The sequence below is a fragment of the Hylaeus volcanicus genome, chromosome 1, assembly GCF_026283585.1.
Source record: "Hylaeus volcanicus isolate JK05 chromosome 1, UHH_iyHylVolc1.0_haploid, whole genome shotgun sequence".
Taxonomy (NCBI): Eukaryota; Metazoa; Arthropoda; class Insecta; order Hymenoptera; family Colletidae; genus Hylaeus; species Hylaeus volcanicus.
In genome coordinates, this window is record NC_071976.1 from 27,675,843 (window position 1) to 27,697,504 (window position 21,662).

The 21,662-nt window shown below is 40.4% G+C and overlaps 1 protein-coding gene across 4 annotated transcripts in view; it reads right to left on the reverse strand.

The window, feature by feature from the left end:
* The window catches only part of LOC128881706 (stAR-related lipid transfer protein 13), a 358,493-nt gene that overhangs the window by 285,073 nt on the left and 51,758 nt on the right, over positions 1-21,662 (reverse strand). Inside the window, exon 1 of one of the 4 annotated variants that reach the window (XM_054132996.1) lies at positions 17,307-17,395. The exons of the other annotated variants lie outside the window; for them this stretch is intronic. Within the exon in view, the coding sequence (XP_053988971.1) occupies positions 17,307-17,312 (6 nt within the window). The 5' untranslated portion in view covers positions 17,313-17,395. Of the gene's footprint in view, positions 1-17,306; positions 17,396-21,662 lie in introns of those variants that run through there. 4 annotated transcript variants of the gene reach the window in all.

Here is a 21,662-nt window from a genome sequence, read left to right on the forward strand (position 1 = left end):
GCAGTTTGGGATAAATCGCGCCCTCGGGAATGAAGACGTTGAAATGGAGATAACTTTCATCTGAAAATTGTTCAGTGGGGTTGAAAGCGCTGAGCTAGGAATATAAAATTTGGTACTTTGTGACGTTTTGATTACATCAAAGTCCCCGGAAAGTTAATATACAATTTTCTGGAATCTTGATTCTATTCTTGCCTATTTGTGTCTGATTTTTGACTCCTATAAATCCGAGCCGATCGTCTCGATCGTTTCAGGGCGTGGCGAGTACACAAACTAATAGCGCCACAGGGAAACAGGTGGCGCCTCGATGGCGCCACTACTTCGCCAACTCTATTCTGCATTACAACTTTGTTCTAAACGTACGTAACTCCAAATAACAATACTTCCCACTGACTTTCAACCCACAAGCACTTCTTCGAACATTTCTATGGAATGAAAGCAACGACACGTCGATGCAGCGCCGTGCATGTTATCGAGAGTGAGCGTGAATTAAATTCCCCCCGTTCTCACTTCGCGTGAGAAAAAATTAACAGATTTCACGCTCGTCGTGAGAATCAAGGGATTGAAAATGAAACTCAGTAAAGAGCTTTTCTTCGTTAGCACTCCTCGTATTCCAGTATCTCATATCTATCAATTTCTCCCTGTCTCTATCCATGCTTCATTGTATGTCACAAATGTTACATTTCCCCGTTAGCACCCCCCCTGTTTAAAAAATAAAATGATTTTCAATGATAAAAAATCCCGGTAGCGGCGTGGCAATGACGAAAGTTCTTATCGGCGCGGATTTATAGAGAAGGTTCGTTCGAGAGCGTTCCATTTAAAGGCGAGCACGGCCACGATGCAAATGTATCGGCTCCGTAACGTTGGTGCGCGGAGCGTTCCCGTCGGACAGGATAAAAATGCTGGCGTGCGAATTCGGAATCTGACTTCTCGATCGGTCGTGGCTCGCTCGTTGGAACGACTTCGCAATATATCTGCCTCGTAAAACGCCGGCAAGGATTCCTAAGACGATAAATGCGCGGTTTCAGCCGCGGACAATGAATAAAGCGAATGAACGCTGAATAAGACCCCGGACATCGATAATAAAAAGAACGGATTTATACGGGTTATTTGGCAATTTATCGGTGCTCACCTGACGTCGGTAGTTACACACCTGGAACGCCGGTGCGAGTGCCTCAACTGGCTGGCTTTATTTGCATCCCGAACGATAATTAGGCCTGGGGAATTCTCGTCGAATTATTCTGGGCGTGATTGTTCGAACAGTACTGCGACTCAAATATTTGGCGAATATAATTCTGGACTGGAGTAGTATTTAAATAATTTGACGTGTGTTAAGTAAATTGAGTTGTTCGAGATTGTCTTCCTATTGTACGGACAGCCAAATGGTTATGAATTCGGAATTATTAAATGAATTAAATTATTATATACGTGGTACTGTAAATAGAAATTTCCAAGAAATCGTTTTTAGACGATTCATGAATGAAAGGGTTTTCTATTAATCTTGCTCGTACGACCAATAATTCTTTACTTTGATGGCACCATTTTATTTTGGTAATTAGATAAGATTACAAACGAGTGAAAATTCGATCCACAGACTGTGCACGTTTTCCCCGTCTATTGTGCTTCTCGATATTATTTTTTAGATCAAGGAGAAGATAAATAAATAACGGAAAATCGGTATTAAATCGATCGATATTACGCTGCTCGCCAAGTTAAGAGTATTATCGCGAACCTGTTCTACGTGGAGCGAAAAGCGATTCCTAACAAGGGAACAAGAAGATAATTGCATAATTGGTCGTAGTAAAACAAATAAGTTCTTGCAGGCCTGCATAATGAGTCGGCGCCCATGAAAAGTAATTACACGTACTGATAATCGGTAGCGCACGACGAAGGCAGCGGCGCGACACGATGCACGCTGGAGACTGGAGTTCATGGAGAAACGATTTAGCACCACTCGCTCCCAGATTTATTTGAAAAATATGTGGCAACATTTCGAAGAATTGTTTATCTAATCGAGCAACAAGTGACTCTGATAATTGTCAAGTTTGGAAGGCGGAATTGTAAATTAACCCTTCACAATATTTTTTCTGTATGGAGCGAAACATATTGAGATTGTTTTTTTATGTGTCCACAAACCGTGAAAACCTTATCATGACCGGTACGAAAATGACTGAATTAAATAAAAAAGTTTCTCTTATCTTTTAGTTTATTCCTCGGATACCTTTAGAACTATGAACCTTTGTTTTGATCAGTACAGTTTTTCACTTAACACTATATGTAGGTCTTCGTATCAGCTGTATTATTATATGCGACAGGTTAAATTAGAAATCTCGTTCATCATATATGAACGTCCTTACGTATTTGTGTAATTGATACGTTAATTAAATACATTAAATGCAGTATTAGGCACCAGACATAATTAGAATAATCGCTATTCTTAGGTAAACGCCCTTGCATATTCGCACAATAAAGACATTAATCGAAAAAATGAATGACTAAATAAATAAATTAAACACGCTCTCCGTAGATAAAAATTGAATTGCCTCCGTCGCATGAATCACGAATCCCGAGCAATTACTTATCGCTTATCGAAACCTCCATCGTAGGAGATCCAAGACATCAATGGTCCCCGATCAAAAGCGAGAACCCCGCTGATACACAATAATTCACAGATCGTTACCGCGCGCATTATAGATAAATCCTTCCCTCCATTGTAACTCCTTCTCATTAGACACCGAAATCGATATCGCGGCGCTCGATCATCCCTCCTATCGGGTCGCGTTCATCTGATCAACAGCGGAAAAGAAATAGGAGAGAGGCCGGCAGCGCACGAGTAAATTTCCCTCTCATTAAAATCCTTTAATTGCCGGTCAAAGTGAGTACTAATCGGTTCCTATCTTCCTGCGTGCCGCCCTGAAGGGAATACTGCATTGACTAGCTCACCGCAGGTAGCGGAGATAGGCAAGGGAAGCGCAGCTCGAGAGGGGTACCGCTTGGGAAAAAGGCAACCCACGACCAAAACAATCAGCACGGCGCTAATAGGCGTAATTACCGGCTTTACAGATCGAGCCTGCCAACGACTATCCATCTATTCGTGGCTCGATTCGCACGGATGCAAAGCACGCCTTTGGAGATCACCCGCGCGGGTCTGACCACCTAGAGTAGCTACCACGAAGTCTGCGTGTACAGAGGTCGTCCATTGTGATGGTAACAGGAATCTTTCGTTGTGCGAAATAACGAGGTATGAAATGGACAATGCCTCGGTCCCAACTGTGATTTAATTCTCCCACGGTTGGGTATCCTCGGAGCCAAGGCATTTCAAAATTGATCAGAGGATAGCAAATACTTGGATGTGCTGAGAATGGATTTTCACGTGCTTCCAGAAATTAGAAAATTTATCGTTTGATTTCTAAAATTTTATAAAAGTTGAAGCAATAAAAGCTGAACCTGTGCTTCTCAGCAGAGGTTAACACGTTGATCGTCGTGTCACCCATATATGGGTGACAATGCTTTTTACTGAAATACTAAAATGAATTGAAAATGGAATGAAATTTGTGAGTTTTTATGAAGTTACAAAAATAAGTACCACGATAAATGTTTGATTATGCAGTCCCCAATGGTCTAAATAATATTAATTTCTAGCAGAGATTTTCAATAATATTTGTCTGGCATTCAACGTGTTAAACTCGAATTGAATATTATACCAATGATGTCCCTAATTAACGCATCGTGTCCTCGTGAGATTGGCCAGGAGGAAATAAATGAAAAGAAACAATCGCGAGTGAAGAATCGTAATGCACGACGAGATTGTTCAGCGGCGCGTCTAGCAGCTCTCGCATATTAATCGATACGTACATTGAACGATGGTTCTTTGTGCGGACGACCGAGTTAATCGCCGATAGGAAAATGATTAATAACGGAAGTACAAGAGGGCATCCAGATTACGTTCTGCAATAAGTAGGGGACCATCCAACATACATTGTCAGCCACTATCTTTGCAATTATCAGGACAAATGTGGCTACGATTTTAATTGCAAAAAAATCCTTGGGTATTTTTGCTTTTCAAGACGGGTACAAAGGGCCTGAGAAACCTCCCTCTCACCTGGAAAATTTTTATCGAAGAGCAGACCAGTCTCATAGGAACATCTCAGAATACAATCATCAAATAAATTATATATTAGAAAAACTCACACAGTCCACAACATAAACTTTATACGTATTGATTTGATTGTTAATTTCTTCGTCACTAGATCGCTGCATTTATTAACGAAATAATACATTATTATGTACTACATTCTTTTTTAAATATTTGTCAATGAAAGACAAATTTATCACTTCTTTGTTTCAATCGTTTCCACCTGTATTCAAGAGTTTTCTTCAATGTGATTTCTATACTTTTTCGATAAATCGTATAATCTCAGCATGTCTAGCTCTAATTAATTTTAAAATTCAACGAAACCACCTTGTCTTAAGTAAATAATTACTTACAAGAGGTACGAATGAAATATTCTGTATTTGAATCCTCCGGCAACACAGTACTGGACCAGAAGACATTGTACCAGCTTATAGAAAAATATGATATCCGCGAAGCGAGCGGAAGGACTTAAACGAACGGATTTGGTGATACCGTGGTCGTGACCAATTATTTATGGCATAACGGTGCAGAGTTACCGTGCTAATCGAGATTGTCGATCGTTCTAGTTCGTCGCCAAGAGCGCCTCGCTCCGAATGTCGGGACGATTTTCAAGCCATATCTACGCTGCTTCATAGGATGATATCCTATGGCAACTCTGCCTCCACGATGCACACCGTTACGTGCAATTATCCCTCCGTGTGATTTCGAAAAATCGCTGAATTACACAAGCGTGATCGACGACCATCGCCAAAGCCACCAGACCCACCATAGAATCTATTACTACCATTAAAATATTGCACAGAAAATAAAACTAACGAAATGAACTGTTACTTTATTAACCCTTTGCACTTGAACCTATTTTCTTGCAAGATATGCCAAGAGGAATAGTGTTGTATTAAATAATGTAGCTTAAAAACCGTGTAATTTATTGTAATGCTACTTTGATTTATTTGTTCGTGCTACTTGAATGGAAACCTCCAAGGAAGTGTACGTTTTTGAAAATGTCGTGCTCCAGGCAATTTATTTTGTTCGATTTCCACCAAAGTTCTCTGGACTTCCAACATCCCCTCAGTGGGGACATCCGAGTGCAAAGTGTTGATCCAGTAATGTTGAATTTCGATCAGCTACAAATGATGTTTCCTACTTCTTTTGCAATATCCTCATATCTTCATACGCGACAGAGCTCACGGTGAAATTAGGTGCAAACGTTTACCCACGTGTCCGTCCATTCTCCTAATTACCCTCCCATCGCTCTTTTCCTTCAAAATTTCAACTAACGCGATAAGTTGGACGTATATCGCACCTAATCCCCAGGAACACGCAACGAGTTTCCGTCGTCGACTTTCCAAGCACCCTCGGGTTGATCCGATTACGGCAGCTCCCAACGTCCTGCTAAGTAATCACCTCTTTCACGAAACCTCAAACTAGCCGAAGCCTGCAGTTCGCAACCAGGCTATCCCCTTAACGTTCTCCAATGCGGCTGTTGGACGCTTCGAGAAGTATTTAGCGAAACCGTGATTAAATGATGTCGTCGGGAACTACGAGTCCATTCCGCGTGGTTTCTTATCCCCTCGACTTGCTCCCACTCTATTCGAGTCACTTCCTCTTCTGGTTGTTTTCCGTGGCAGAGATGCTTGCACGCGATACTACGTAAACGAGGATATCTTGGCCAGGGAAGACGCGGTCTTAGCAATAATTGAAATGTTTGGTAATTGATCTATGTGGGTAACTGCATTTAAGATAGCGAGCAGTAACTGTCGCGATGTCTGCATGAAATGATAGCGGAATTATAGTGAAAGCAGTCCTTTGCAGACTGAAATAGTCACTCTCTATATTCGAATATAGTTTAGTTCACTTATAGTAATATTTATGTATCAACAGCTTCTTCTATAGTTTTGAAAAAGGAGGATCTGAAAAATCTTTCGCGATGCCCCCATTAAAAACATAGGACAACGGAAACCTTTCCAGACCAACTTATCAAACCTTAAAATAAACAATCTTCCAAAACCCCACACGATGATTAGTTTCGTCTAATCATTAATACAGTCCCATTACAATTTCTTCCTTAAATTTCACAATTCACATCTAGATCGTTCTTAACTCTACTTAGCCTAATAATGAGACTACGTAGACCCAGTTTCGGTTTCTGGACGACTCAAGATCTGTCGTAATACGCAAAAGGGCGTTCTTGGGACGATGGACGGGGTTATCTGGACGCGAGAGTAATTCCCTCCCAGCGGGAACACGTTCACGGAGATCGCAGCACGTGCAGAACGATTTCAGGCTCGATCACGCGGTCCTGGTATGGATCCCTCGCGTATAGGGAGCCGGTGCGCGCGCGTGCACGGGGCGATCGATCCCGATCGATCGAGCGGCGAGTAGCCGTTATACCTGCTAGCCGAGTTCCAATCGGTCAATTTGCGGCACGATTCGCGCGTTACCGTGTTACGAAACGAGTGGAAGCCGCAAGAGGAACGGGCAACTCTTGACGATACACGCCCGCGGCCGTAACTCATCGTCGACCCCCGTAATCACGGGGTGGCCATTAGAATTATCGATAAGTATCGATACTTCTCACCGTGCACGGCTGCCCCCTGGCCCTAAGTCCGTTGGAAAAATTTATTACGAATAGAAAGTTCCTCTGTGAATCGGGTGAGGTGAGAGCAGTAGCTCTTCGAGGCTTTTTTTTTTTTTTTTTTAGAAAAACTACCGAGTATTGAGAAATGATATTTATCTTGAGTAACTTTATCTCTTGATGCGATTAAGATTATGCTTGCTTGCCTGGTTTAATTTTTAACAGGCATGTAATCTTTAATCTCGTATAATCTAAGAACTGGAAAACTTGTATATCGTTCGTAATAACACAACAGATGTTGGTATATTTTGAACTGTATTGCCAATCTTGTCAAAATCACGTCAAGATCTCGTCGAGATCGAGATTGAGATCATATATTCTAAATTATCGAACATTCGAGATCGATATGCATGTTTCGAGATTTTTTGAGATCAAGATCGAGATCGTAGAAATCTCGTTTCGTCTCGTCTCGTCCCCATCAGTATCGATGGAATTCATCGATTTGTGCAGTGAATGGCTCATATAATACACAAATTCCTTTCTGTAAACGATTCATCAAAGAAAACCGAAGTTAGAGATGAAATCATGCAATTAAAGTTAAGTTAGAAAATGTTACAAAGTATCACCGACTGGACAGGACTCGTTGATTCGTAGTTGCAAGCCGTTCCACTTTTCTGGACCGCCGCGGCGCGTGTAATAATCGTGAAACAATTATCAGGGTTGACAGGCACTTACGCGAGACAAATAGCGTACACGGATGTACAACACAGCGGAATCTTGATTATAATATCACCGATTGATTTATATCGTTCGTGTAGTCTGGCGACGATTTTTGTCAAATCGCGAACATGCCAGCAGATTCCGCGCTATCGCCGGTATAAATCACTCGATTACGTCGCGTTTCCTAGAACCAGCTCCGTGTGCCGTTTTCCATCTGTATCGAACGATTTTTCCACATCAACGGACGAGACTCTCGTGCAAGGTGCGCGACGCTGCCCGAGGAGTGTCGATATTTATCGACTCCTCTAATGGATATATGTATCTCGCGAGCATCGAAAGAAAAAAAGACACTTGCTACAAATTCTGCCCGCAATTTATAAATAATACAACCATGGTCGCGCTCTTATCTTGTTTACGAGCTCTCTTAATTGCGCCAATATTTAACGTCGATGGACAGTTTTAATGCCATTCTAAGCCGCTTTCTAGGATCCGCTTTGACTCGCATCCAGCTATCATATTTTGTTACCTTTGAAACCTGTACCCGCGGAGGACAGTTGGCCGTTATGAGAATGGATGTTGACTGCGTGGTTTTAGCATGGAACGGAACGTGTTATCTGAGAAACAGAACCCTTCGTTGCGAACTAGCCGAAGATGCAGATGGGTTTTTGACGATTAGATATTCAATTTGACCCGAGCTGTAGGGGGCCAAGGGGCCCCAACAGATATACAAATGAATGTAAGAAATAGTGTAAACATTATTAAAACTATGGAGCAACGGAAAGAAGAAGACTGAGAGCGATTCATAATACTGTGATAAACGCATAATTAACCCGTTTAGTGCCAAGGAGAGATATATCGCTCCTCCATACACATGCAAAAATGGCCGATACTCAATTTTCTATTTAGCAAAGTTAACTCCAATTGACTGCGATAGAGTCATTGCCGCCATTGTTTACGTTTCTTCAACTGTGGCGACCTAGAGAAACTGTGTGCCAGTCTCTAATGCGATACTCACTCAACCTCTACGTAATAGAAACAATGAGGTGCAAGGTTACATTTAGCGTGATGTAAAGAGAAATATTGTGGACAGCTCTAATCGTTATCCGAGATAATATAGAGCTAACTGCGAGCGACCATTGCGTACATTACAATATCTAATCGAATCAAAATCAACGGGTCGCTCAAGGCCATTGAGTGGTTTACCCCACCACTCGACTCTTTGCGCAAACCTGCAGTCATACCCTCTCTGTTTTAACCAGAGAGGCAAACAAAAGTAAGAGACAAATCTGGCTTGCAAACGGTGGCCTTGATCCACCAATTACATTCAAGCTCACTGCACCAGTAATAGCAAACTGATATATTGTTTATAAAACAGGTACTCTCTGGTCTCTTTGAATTTTTGCAATGATAATATCGTTGCAACATACCGCAAAATGAAGCTACTGGAATGATACTTAAATCGATGTAGAAACACTTGATAGATCGACTAATTTTCCACCATGCAATTGAGACCAGTCGTTCGAAATTAGAGTAATTCGATCGAACGCAGATGGAATGCGCATTTTCCCAAAAATACGAGCTTATCGATAAAGTTATTCAACGATGATGAGCGACAGATTCATAATTAAGAATTACCGTTAACTCTATATCCCGATAAACGGCGATCGAACACGGCCTATCAAGGACTGGTGGAAGATCGAGGGGCAAAGAGAATATACGCGCAGAGCTAGCAAGATGGCGAACAGGAAAGCTTCTTAATTAATGATCACTAATGCATTTATTTGGGAACACGAAACACAAAAACCAAAATGTGACATTCGAAAATTCACGATGAATATGATCGAATTAACACTAAATCCGTCCTTCTGGTTACCTCGAAAACTCCTACCACTCAAGAACCGTGCCTTTAGAATTAAAATCAAGCAATCTGTAATCAATCATCATTCTTTTAAAACCTGTCGTTTAACCTGTACTCCGAACTAAAAAATCGTTCGGAAGTCGTTCGCGAATAACAACTTTTACCCAGGGCCTTCGCAGGCAAAAAGGAATAATCAATTGTTGTCTACATCATGGAAATTGTTGCCGGTGCACGATTACGCGTACCGCGATTTTGATTGAACGAAAAGGGAAATAAATAAAGCGCAGGTATTTAATGGAGTCCCAATTAGAAATCGTTCATGTATGTGGAACTAATTGCTACCCTAGCAATAACGATGCCTGGTTCAGGAGTAATTATCGTCGGCAGAAATACTGCCTGTTCGGCGATAACTTGTTGCAGGTTGATGTATTGCGACACTTTATCGCCGCATAACGTACTAGTGACTCAACAAACGCTGCCTCAAAACAAAACGAGCCGGACGATAGAGGTCCGAGTCCTGGGCTTATTTTAAGATTTCTCCCGCGAAAGTGCCGACGATTTATAGACGTATTCTTCAAACTATCCTTCTGACAAGCGAGGAATTTGTCGAACGATACGTTCCCACTCTCTCACTCTCGCTCTCTGTCCGAGAACACGAGGATTCGCGTCGATTCCGTTTCAGAAAAGTCGCTTCTGCGAACTTTCTAACTCTTCCATGTTGGAAGTTTATATTCCGATATGGAGCGTGCATTTTATTTATTCATTTCGGTATTTAACGGGTCGAAGCTCAATTTTTTACAAGAATTAATAATAAGTCATGGATATTATTCTCAATAGATTTCGCAGTCTCGTTTCTAAACGAATTATAATTTCATTGATCGAATGAAACCTACTGCAACCGATTTCTTAAACATCTTTGAGATTCCCAGTAACACTTTCTGCTGACCCACATATCGAGATAAGAAGCTCCTAATGCAGTCTAATAAAAACTCGTCGATTGCTTTTAATAACTATAATCAAGTATCCATGATTCATTACCAGCTTCTTATCTTATGAACATCCTCCAGTTCTACCACGGTGGATCTCAAACACGAGGAGAGTCATAAAACCATGATCCAAAATTCTGTCTTCTTATCTGAGTTGCCTTCTGCAGAGTGAATATGAAGGTTAGACAACGTTTCTGTTCAACTCAATCTATTAGATTTCCTGGAAGTCCATGACGATCTGTTTGGTACAGGTTTGAATATATCGAAATGGTTGACAACAAATGACATGTATACATCCCTTAAAAGGTGGAAAGGTTGTGGAACAAAATGGTACCTACAGTCAGTTCCATAAGTATTCTTACCATCTATGTTTATTGAAGAAGCTTGTCTGAATTAAGTGATGGATGCCATGTTTCCAAATAAATTTTTTATTATAAATGTGTACATGTCTAAAGTTTATTCATGTACATATTCATAATAAAATAATGATTTGGAAACATCAAACCTATCATTTAATTCAGAAATATGTCTTCAATAGACATAGAGGGTACGAATACTTATGCGACTGACTGTATGTAAGTCAATAAATACATATCAAAATTCAAATATGCCTTTGAATTTTTCTTAAAAATTTCCACGAACTTTCTGGACAACCCAATAGTTAGCCTGGAATATTAGACTCGAGGAAACAGAATTCTAGATGACTCAATTGGAATTCAAATCCAAGATGTTTTTCCACAATGTAGTTAGAAGTCTATCACTTATCACGCTTCCAATATTTCCCTATTCTATAGACATAAATAGTAATATTATCCCAACAACGAATTATCCCGAATCAAAGTTTGAATGCAGATAGAGCCCTGAGAGATTCCACTCGAAGTGCAAGACCACGTCCATTCCTAATGTTTCCAGCGCACCTACTCTCTATCCACTTAAACTGGACCAGGACACGCGAGTAGAAAGAAATTACTGATTGCCCCGCAAAATTGGAATTTGAACACGAGTTATCTCCCGCGGAATGTTTCTAGGAACAGTGATTCCCCTGCCCCATCGACTAAAACTCGCGGCGCGGCATCAGAAACGCATCAGGGCACTCGAGGCGAGGTATCCTTCGCCTCGAAGGAAATAGTCTCACAACGAGAGCCCAAGAAAGTCAGCCGTGCTTCAGGCGGGCACAAATCAGCCGAGCAGAAACTCCTACACGAAAAACCTACAAATAGAAGCAAGTAGCCCCGTCCATTGATATCCCCCAGCCGCTGAATCCGCCAAGCGCGACCAGACGTGCCCCGAAACGATAAACAATGAGATTAGAAAGATCGAGGAAGTGAGGTAGCCAGACGGAGGAAACAAGGGTAGGGCTGGTGGGAGAAAGAGAGAGTCCACGAGCCGGGTTGAAAATGAAAGAACGCTCCGCTTACATAATCTCGAGAGTGACCCGCATAATTATTCGCGAATGCCGCGCGCGGTATGCCGCGGCGTTCGCATAAATTTTCGCCAGGCATTAAGCGTGTCCGCGAGCCATAATCCGATCACATCGCCTTACCCCGAAGGAAGGCAGCGGTGATAGAGTGATACCGGGCTTTCCACCCCGTTCTCCCGCCCCCATCCCCCTGACCCTTCGGTCTCGCTTAGCGTCCACCGAGGCTGGCCAGAGCGCAGCGGAGGCGCGACCGTACCGAGCGGTTATTTATCGCGGAACAAGGAAGGAAAGTTACGGGCGAGGAGTTACGAGGATGCCCGGAGACATTCCCCGCTCGAGCGCCGGTCGCCTTTAATGAGAAATGCCAACCCGACCGGTGTGTAACCCTTCAACTAAAGCCCCGTTCGCCACGTGCCTTCTGCGGAACCTTTTCAGACGAGAGCCGCGTTCCTCTGGAGATCTCTTACGGCTGCAGCGTTACCGATCCTGTATTGACTAGGTAAATTAGAATGCTATGCTTAGGAAAGGAAGATATACTTAGACCGACATTGCAATGGAAACATTGGTTAACTTCATTTCTACCGTTCAAATGAACTGAAAAAATATATATTATTTAAATGAAATAGACGAACAACTTTTTTCTGGCATGAGTGAATTACCCATTCAAAAACGCTTAATTTAAAAAAAAAAATTGTCCTAGCTCCTGTAGTTTCCAAGTAATTTAAAAAAACATGTTTCTCACCCCCCACTTTAGGGGCTGTTTTCACCCCTTCAGTCTGGACGATTGCCGTTAATAAAAAAATACGTTACATGTATTTTTTCGAGAACTACCTCCCACATAAGTTTGATCAAAATCGGCATGTGTCCATTGTTCCCTTGTTAGGGAGGGTGGAAACATGAGATGGCCTTTGCAGAGGGTGCTTCGGTCCATTAAGATGATTTTCGGCTCTTTCCCTGAATTGTTGCTGGTCCTGTATTGACTAGCCAAGTTAGAATGTTATGCTTAGGAAAGGAAGATGTACTTACGGAGGGTGGGAATATGAGATGGTTTTTGTAGAGGGTGGTTTGGTGGTTTGGTTTTGAGAATTGGATTACATCCCTTCGAAGCTTCATCGTGTCTGATGTAAGTATTGGACTTCTCTCTTCAAGTTACCACCTGCTAGTGGCAGTTTAAGGAACAGGTGGGTGTGTCAGGAATTGAGCGATATTATCTATCTCCAATTGTGCTCGCCTCTGAACACATAGAGAGCGAGAACGGGAAACAGTGAGAGGGAGTGATAAACAGGATCCGTGTCAGCAGTTTCAGAAACCAGTGGAGATAACTACGTGTCAACCTCGAAGAGAGTACCGAAGTGACCTGAATTCTATTCTGACATCACCCATCTGGGATTTCGGTACACACTGGTGAAGAAATTGAATTGCGCTGGTTTTTTCTTCTTAATTTATTGGCCACCGACAGGGATACTGGTTGTAAAAGGTAATGAATACCAATTTTAAGTTGAAACGTATAAAAATGTGGTCACTGATTTACATCCGCCCTACGGAAGTAAAAGACATATAAGAAATTGACCTACACCATGATTTCACTCAGCATGTGCTCAATTTTTTAATAATACCACTGTGATTCCCAGCCACCCATACATATCCGCAGTATTAATTCCGTATATTTATCTTCTATCTGTGATATTTCCCACACGGTACCGAAGTATGCGGAACACGAAGATCTCATAATACCAAGTGAAAATCTCCCTCCGACTAACGTACAATTATTTAAACTCGCGCGCCAAGTGATTCTACTATTTACCAGGCGAATCGATGAAATTTCGCTCGATAGGGGCAGGCACCTATCGCTTCCAGCTTTCTAATCTCAAAGCAAATTTATAGCGTAACAGGGTAAACGGAAATGGATCCTAGGCACGCGCCTATTAATCCAAATCTGCGAACACGAATCTAAATAAGAGCACCATCTTCTCCATCTACGACGACGAGTATTCGGTCTCAATTCCAAAGCAGAAACGTGGCATCCGTCTGTCATTAGCCTGTTCCTACAAAGAGACACGTGTAATCCGCAAACTCGCCACTCGTCACACGAATCGACAGAGAGTTTCTCTCGTTAGGGCATGTTCGCATTGCTACTTATAACTTTCTAATCGTAAGTCTAATTTATAGCGTAACAGGGGAAAAACAGATGTATCGGCGATACATCCGCGAGCGGCGCGTCTTAGATGCCTTTAGGAGACGAGACTTCCTGCGGACTGAACGTGAAACGAGCAACTGCGTTTAGGATTAATGGTTGAATTCCATGAAAAAGCGCGATAAGAGGAACGACCGTGAATCTTGTGCACTGGTTTACCAAGATCTGAATCCAGTTCGCGAAAAGATTCGTTAACTGAGCGCGCAATCTTAATTTAATTCGGTTTAAGAAGAATTGGAGCAACTCTTTCTTCTGTTTGAATTGGAATTGGAAACATTGCTTGGTTACGTAGGTATGATTTCAGTGGTGTTTGGTACGATTACGTTTTCGATAGCGATGAAACCAATCTAAGGGGAATACAAATATTGGATACCTTTATACTGAAATAATTGTAGGGAGCCCAACCTCGCGTTTCTGTACGTGTAAAGGATAGATCAAGAAAAGGACCTAAAGTATGACAAACGTTACATTGGAGAAAACAATTTTCCCAAACTGAATTATGTTTTTTCTTGCATCTACGAAAAAAGAAAATGTAAAATTAAACGATCCAATATGATATCGAAGAGAACAATGAAGATTACTTTCTTACAATTTAATTATAGAAAAAATTATTGAACATTATAAATTGTTCCAAGATACAGTACAGGCCTATTATTAAATATTTTCTCTCGATATAATTTGGAGCCATTACGAAGAGTTGATGGATCTTCGATCAGATATCAAATGCAACAGGTGAACCCGGCAACTAAAAGGAATTACTTTCTCCTCGAGTATACCACCTGTATATCTTCATTTCCAGTTTTGCATCTTTTGCAACTGAAACATTCTGAAACATGAACACTCCCGTGATACGTCTTCATATTTCACATGAATAAAATAGCTTCGGAAGATGCGTTACTCAACGACAATCGCGAGGAACTGTTCAGGGGGTTAGAGCACTGTAATAAATTAATCTCGTGCTACGGTGTTTCCCTCTAATCGCGCCGACCTAGATATCAGCTTAGGTCAATTTAATCGCATTAGTTAAATTACCACTGTCGAGCAGGATAATCGAGTGACGTTCGCAGTGATATCAACGATCAAACGGATACATCTCGTATTTGAACGATTTGAAACTAAACAGAGCTTGCAGAGGTCAATGTATCGATGAAAACGAAATTTTGTTAAGCACTTGGTCACTCTTCTATACAAGGTGCGACAGCTAAACTAGTACAGAACAATACTGCCTAAACTATCGTGGAACAACAGAAACAGCAAATAAACTTGTCCGCTAAAGTGAGAGAAAAATTCTGATACGATGAAGCAATTCCCCAGAAAATTAATTATCGCGAGAAATAACAATAAACCCGACTCTATAGCTTCTACGATCGTGAAACAAGGTATCAGAAGTTATGCATAATCATGAGATCACGAGACGCCGAGGTCCCGAGTCAGCATTTGATTTCCCTCGGCTAGAAACAATAAGCGACTTTCTTCCAGCGGTAAAAGTCCGCCGCGCCGTTTGTCGCGTGCCTCGAATAATTTGTAGTTTGCAATCGTCGCTATCCGTGTGCCGATCGAAACATTAAAGTTTCGAGGAACTCGTCGCTCTCGACAAAGGCACACACTTTACAGTCGCTCGATAAGACGACGTCTCGCGCTCATGTTCGACACGTTTCTCCAGGCGTCACGGTAGATAGAGCACACGAGTCGGTCCGTTCGCACGAAGTGGAAAATAATTAGATGCGAGTTACGATAAACATTCGAAAGGTAGTGAATGCATCGAAAAATCCTCTGCACCGAGAAATCCACGGATCGAGCCTCTCCGTTTGCCCCGTCCCGCCATTATTTCGTGCCTAATCCGCGAACACGCGCGGACGCTATCGATCGGAAAAATCTTGATCCTCGCTCTTTGCTTGAATTTTTTACAATGGTATGAAACTACAGTGATGATTTATGTAAATCAATATTTAATCGAATGTCAGTTTATTCTATACGATCTGAATTATATAAAGAAATTAAGTTTCGCACAAAAAAGGGTTGATAAAAGAGTTCGTGTTATCTACGATCAACTTCAATTTTTCCAGGGCTATTAAAGACACATAGAACTGTTCATAAATGCAGGAATTCGAAGCAAATAAAATGTCCCCAGTACTTGAGCGCGATATCGGTAGCTCGACCTCGTGAAAAGCGATACCGAGGCATGCAATTGAAAATCTGACATTTACTATGCGTCTCCATCAGACGAACATGAATCGCTTTCGCGAAATGCTATGTAAAATCTCTACGATTTGTCACGCTCTTGGAGCTCCTATTATTTCGCAACTAATCCAATTATCGTGAAAGCGAGACCACATTTCCTTCTGGCGGCGATAGTTTCACGAGCAAAAAGTCTTAATGATTCGAATGATATATGGCTATGAAATGGTGTGCCTTAAAACTGGTTCGTTTTATAAAGTCATTTTTGACCCGCGCTATATTATATGAGGATTATAGACCAGAAATGGTATCATAATTTAACTAAAAGTGGTGTAAGTACGTAACATTATCTACTTTAGGAGTGTCAATGCTAAAAGTATACAAGACCTTAGTCACTGCTACTTTATTTGAATTATATGGACACTGTGTATAATTTTTCAATTTAAATCTCCCGTCAAAACTTAGTAACCTATGATTAAAACTGAATGCATTTTTACTTCCTAACTTTGAAGGCTTTTTTCCCACCTTGGAGATGTTCTGTGGTATTTACAAAAAGTCTTAAGTATTTTTAACTCTTCCACAAGTTTGTTATGTTTGATCAATAACGAGTATTACCACTTTGGGATAACTTTAAGACTCAGCAGAGTTATTTACAAGTAGACTTGTAAAGACTCGCTCGTACAAAATCTGAGAAAATCATAAGATTTTTTTTAAGTTTATTTCAAGATATAAAGATCTATTCCTCGATCTTCTTTATTTTTTCAAAATTATTGACCAAATTTTAATTCATTACGAAAAAAAAATATCTGTAATGTAACAGTGAATATAAATTAATATATTTCGTATGAAAAAGTATATATTTCTTTAACATATGTACGAATGAACGAACAGAGTTTGAAAAAGTTAATGTTAATAAGGTTTAAGGAAAAAAATGAAACACTCTAGGCTTTTCTTCATGTTCTCCAAAGAACATATGTTCGATAATTAAATATTTTTCTATACAAAAATTGCAATAAATGTATTCAAGGTAACGTGCAAATTTCAAATAAGCTATTATCAATGCTCAGTCGCGCACGAGGCTCGAATGCACTCCGATTTGGCCTTGGGAACGGTAAAGCATTTTCTAGTAAAAATTTCCAAAGATTCCGCGCGGTTGAAGTACACAGTGCGGTAATCTCTCCGAGCGGCTATCGAAGGCCATTGCACAGTTGTCGCAGTGTCCTCGCGACGTCGTTGCACTCACCGTCATTATCGTGGCTGCAATATTTCCCCGATAACAGTCCCACGGATCTTGTCCCGTCTGCCCACCTGTTTACCTATCGAAAAACCCACTGGTCCACTTCCTCTGGAACGTCCGTGTGCTCTAGCCGCGGCCAGACGATGTATGCACTTCTGCTGCAACCAACTGCGCCCTGTATGCATTCAGACTGCGTCGCTCTCAGCGGCTATCGACGTCGAGCATTTTATCTCTAGATACGTTGCACCAGGGACTGATAGTGTCGTAGGTCGATACTGCTTGAACGTTCCAGGTCCCACACTCTCATTTTTTGAACATTTTTCGTGTCTTTATTTTATTACTGGTTCTCTTAGATCAGAGTAATAATTGGATTATTATATTTCTAATTATGGTATTAGTTATATGTATACTACTGCTCCATATTTTTACGTCTTCTCATAATTTATAGTTTCATTGGCTTCTGCATAAGTCAGTACTTTTATTAATTTCATTAAAAACAGTCATTGTGAAGTTTGTTGAGAAAGTTCTGTGAAAGTGCATCTTTTCTTTACAGAGACACTTGACAATCGTGCAGGTTCAATTATCCATTGTTCAGTCGAGATATTAAACAATTTCTCTTACATAACCTTACAAGCAACCAGAAAATAATTTACATCTAGCAAGGTAAAATATAATTCACGTAATATACAATTAAGTTACCACTGCTAAAATATGAAATTAATAGGAATGAACACCAGATGTAATTCTAAACGAATAAATTCTGCTTGATACAGCATTTACCAAGTCTTTACAAATTCTAATTAAACTATGCGGCCATTGCAATCATTGGAATCGTCGTCAATTTTCCATGCAAGAGTCTCTGAAAATAACTCCACAAGTGTCTCCGTCGATGTTACGAAGCTTAATCTTGCTAAATGTCAACGAGTCTCACGCGCGGAACTCTATTACCTCCGTTGGCCCCAATTTGCAGCAACGTTTAGATTTATGAAATTGTAATAACACCGTTGTTGTCAACCGGGGAGCCATTTAGGAACGACAGGAACGACATAAAGCATCGAGACCCGCGGACGCATCCGTTACCAATACGAAACGTGATCGAAAATAATAAACTTATCGTGATAATAAATCAGCCGTTGGAAGGCCTTGCGAAGCATCGCGGGAGAGTCACTGGAGGCCTCTCCTCTTTTCTTCCCATGGTTTATTGCGTTCGTGGTATTGAGCAAACAATGCAATCATTCAGCTGTCCGCTGCTTTATGATCGCTAATTTCGCTAAACAAACATTCAATGCGACGACATTAATATCAGGAACGGTAGAAGTATTTTCCCAGATATCTACCGCATACTTCTATAACCTCCTTTGAACATATTTCTCCTTTTCCTCTGTTTTATAGTATAGGAAAAGCAAATTCTGATCTTTCAATTTTGTTGTGTTCTATTCTTATTATTATTTGATTAATATCGTGCCTATATTAATTTATTTCCTCATAGATAAAAAGAATTTTTGTATCTCTCCTTAGTGTACAATAATAATTTCTCTTCTTAATTTAACTTTGGCTTAATTCTACCTCATCCACCTCATCGATTGAGATACTTTATTTGCCAAGTTCCGATACATTTTTACCAACAGAAACAAAAATGTTTTTACGTAGATATTTCCGACAACAAACCCCGTGTTACGAATAATTAACTGTAAAGCGTGTAAGAACAAATAACAAAGGGCACTTTATTCCAGTATCCAAGTAAACGGAGTTCGACGAACGATCCTACCGTGTCGAAATAATTTCGGAACGGTTCGTAGAGATGTTGCCAAGATCTGTAGCACTAATAGGTGACAGAAACTTGGCAACTAATGTCACTTAGCGAACGCAGACGATCAGGTGGATGGCGCACGCGGATCTGCCGCGATTATTATCAAGTTATTAGAGTCGCGAAGTGAAATAGTGGAAACGTAACCGAGATTATGTTTCTCATTCCTCCGAGCCTTCCGCTAGTGTCACTTTCCGCGTAACGATAAGCGCAATCATTCTCGGCATCTGCCGCGCACTCGCGATCCTGGAAAGTGTGAATATTTCTGCGATGCGACGCACAGAGGGACCATTGTCGACATATGTGGATCGCGAGAGACTTAGCATGCAAAATTTGTTGGGAAGACAATTAAACAGTCGAGCAATTTATATACTTGTGTTTCGAGACATCATGAGAATGTAGAAATTAAAATTATAACTGGATATATTTGCAAAAATATTTAAGAATTTAAAAGAAAATAATTTGTCAAATATAGTTAATTCGTGAATATTGAAGCGAGGTTGGAATGGTAAACAGTGTTTATCAGATGAAATAGTATACGAATAGAGTTTGTGTACTACATTCCTTTAATTAAGGCTCCTATCACTTTTACTAGAGATTCGTTGAAGCTCGTTGAGATAAGTAACGCTGCTTAACACCTTTCTTGAGATGTGAGGACCAAATCAGCAGAATCATATCGAAATTAGCGAAATATTTAGTACTTATTTTGTAATTTTGTACCAATTTGTACCGCAAACAGTAATTTTGTACCTTTTGCCATTTTCAACAAAATCGTGGCCCAAGAATTGAAAAACTTTATCACCATCTTATTGATCACTAAGAGCACCGGTAAAGTGAATCATTTTTAATATAATAAAATTATATCTTTACCTTTAAAAGGTAAAGCTCCAATAAAACTAAAATTAGTGGAGTTGTTTGGAAACTCGCCTAAGCCTGCAACAATTGCGGGAAAAGTGGATTCCGTTCAACAATCACTGTTACTCCAAATTTATTCGTTCGTAAATCAATTGCACCTACAAAATGGAGGGAGTGCCGAGCATTACAGCCCAAGTATGCCTATGGAATTACATCACAGTTTCGAGTACCATTACCCTTACATGCTCCGTAATTGTGCTGTTGCTATAGAAAAGTATACGTTATCGAAATACAATTACGGTCTTAGAATGTCAAGCGTTATAAAACGTTGGAAAAGTTTTTCGTCTCGTGAGTTTCTTATTGCCGTGGAGTGAAAAGGGTGCTTGACATCGCGTTTGAAACTGCGAATTGTAGAAATGCGTGTACTCTGAAATGATCGAGTGGCCACGACGAGAGTGTGTACACGTGTGAGGGTGAGGGTATTGTTAAGGGCAGTCGATGCATTGTGAAAGCGGAGTGTAATAAATCTAGCGATTTAAACGAGCAACGGGCGAATTTTTATAGCGAGCATTCAAAGGGAAAATAATGAGAGCGTATAATAGAGAGTATTCCGAGTAAGTGCTGCGGTTCCGTTCGTAATTATTTTAACACCGAGCCACATGCTACGTTAAAATCAACAGAATCATTGAGAAACAGAGTGATTTCAATGTAATACAAAAGGTTTCGTTACTTTCATTTCTAAATTTATTCCGTCGTACGATAGTATTTTATACGTCGTAATTATTATTTTAATACTCTCGAATCGTTTCATATTAAAGTATTTAACTTTCTGTGTCAGATAAATTTTGTTTAAAACAAATTTACTTATATCATTGCTTAAAGAATGTTAATAATTGTTTAATTTACCAATACCCTCGATAATTAATCAAATTTTCGATTCTTTTTTAAAGCGAAATTACGAAATATGCCCGTCATATAATTTATAGCCGCTAGAGCATAGTTTATTGAAAAATACCGCCCCACGCTATTGTTTTGCATTCTAAAATACGTTCAGAAATAACTCAGACCTGCTGGCGCTCCAGCGGAACGTAGAAACAAATCTCGAAGGCTGAAAAATCCCCAAACAATGATGTCGTTCCACCTATTAAGCTCGAATACCTCGAACAATACTATAACTCATGCGATATGCTGGTGGCGATATAAAAGTGAACGTTCAATGTTAACCTTCCAGCAAATAACCTGATCAATCGAACGTATCACGCGATTACTACATTTGGCACGCGACACGTCGCTGCAGGATCTAGAAAGAGTAACTCTTGAGGTGATAAACATGGCAAAACAGACGTTAGGACACGTCCACGCTACTCCTCTTCTATTTTTCTACACAGAGTTTAAGATAGAGGCGATTAATTTCATTTTGTAAGATAATTTCAATAATAGAAAACCACGTGTACTGGAGAACTGCACAAAATTTCTAAACTGATACTTGTGGACATTTCTGAAGCTAAAAATTTGTTTTGAGACAATTGGAGAATAATTCTATCCAAATCAATTGCTTTTTAACCGACTTCGAAGAGGAGGAGGTTACTCAATTCGACATGTATATTTATTTTTATTTTTTTAAGGAGGTACTCTTTCTTTCTAGGTTGAAAAATACATCTTTTTTTTTTATATTCTTGTGCCTTAAGGTCCTCAAAATA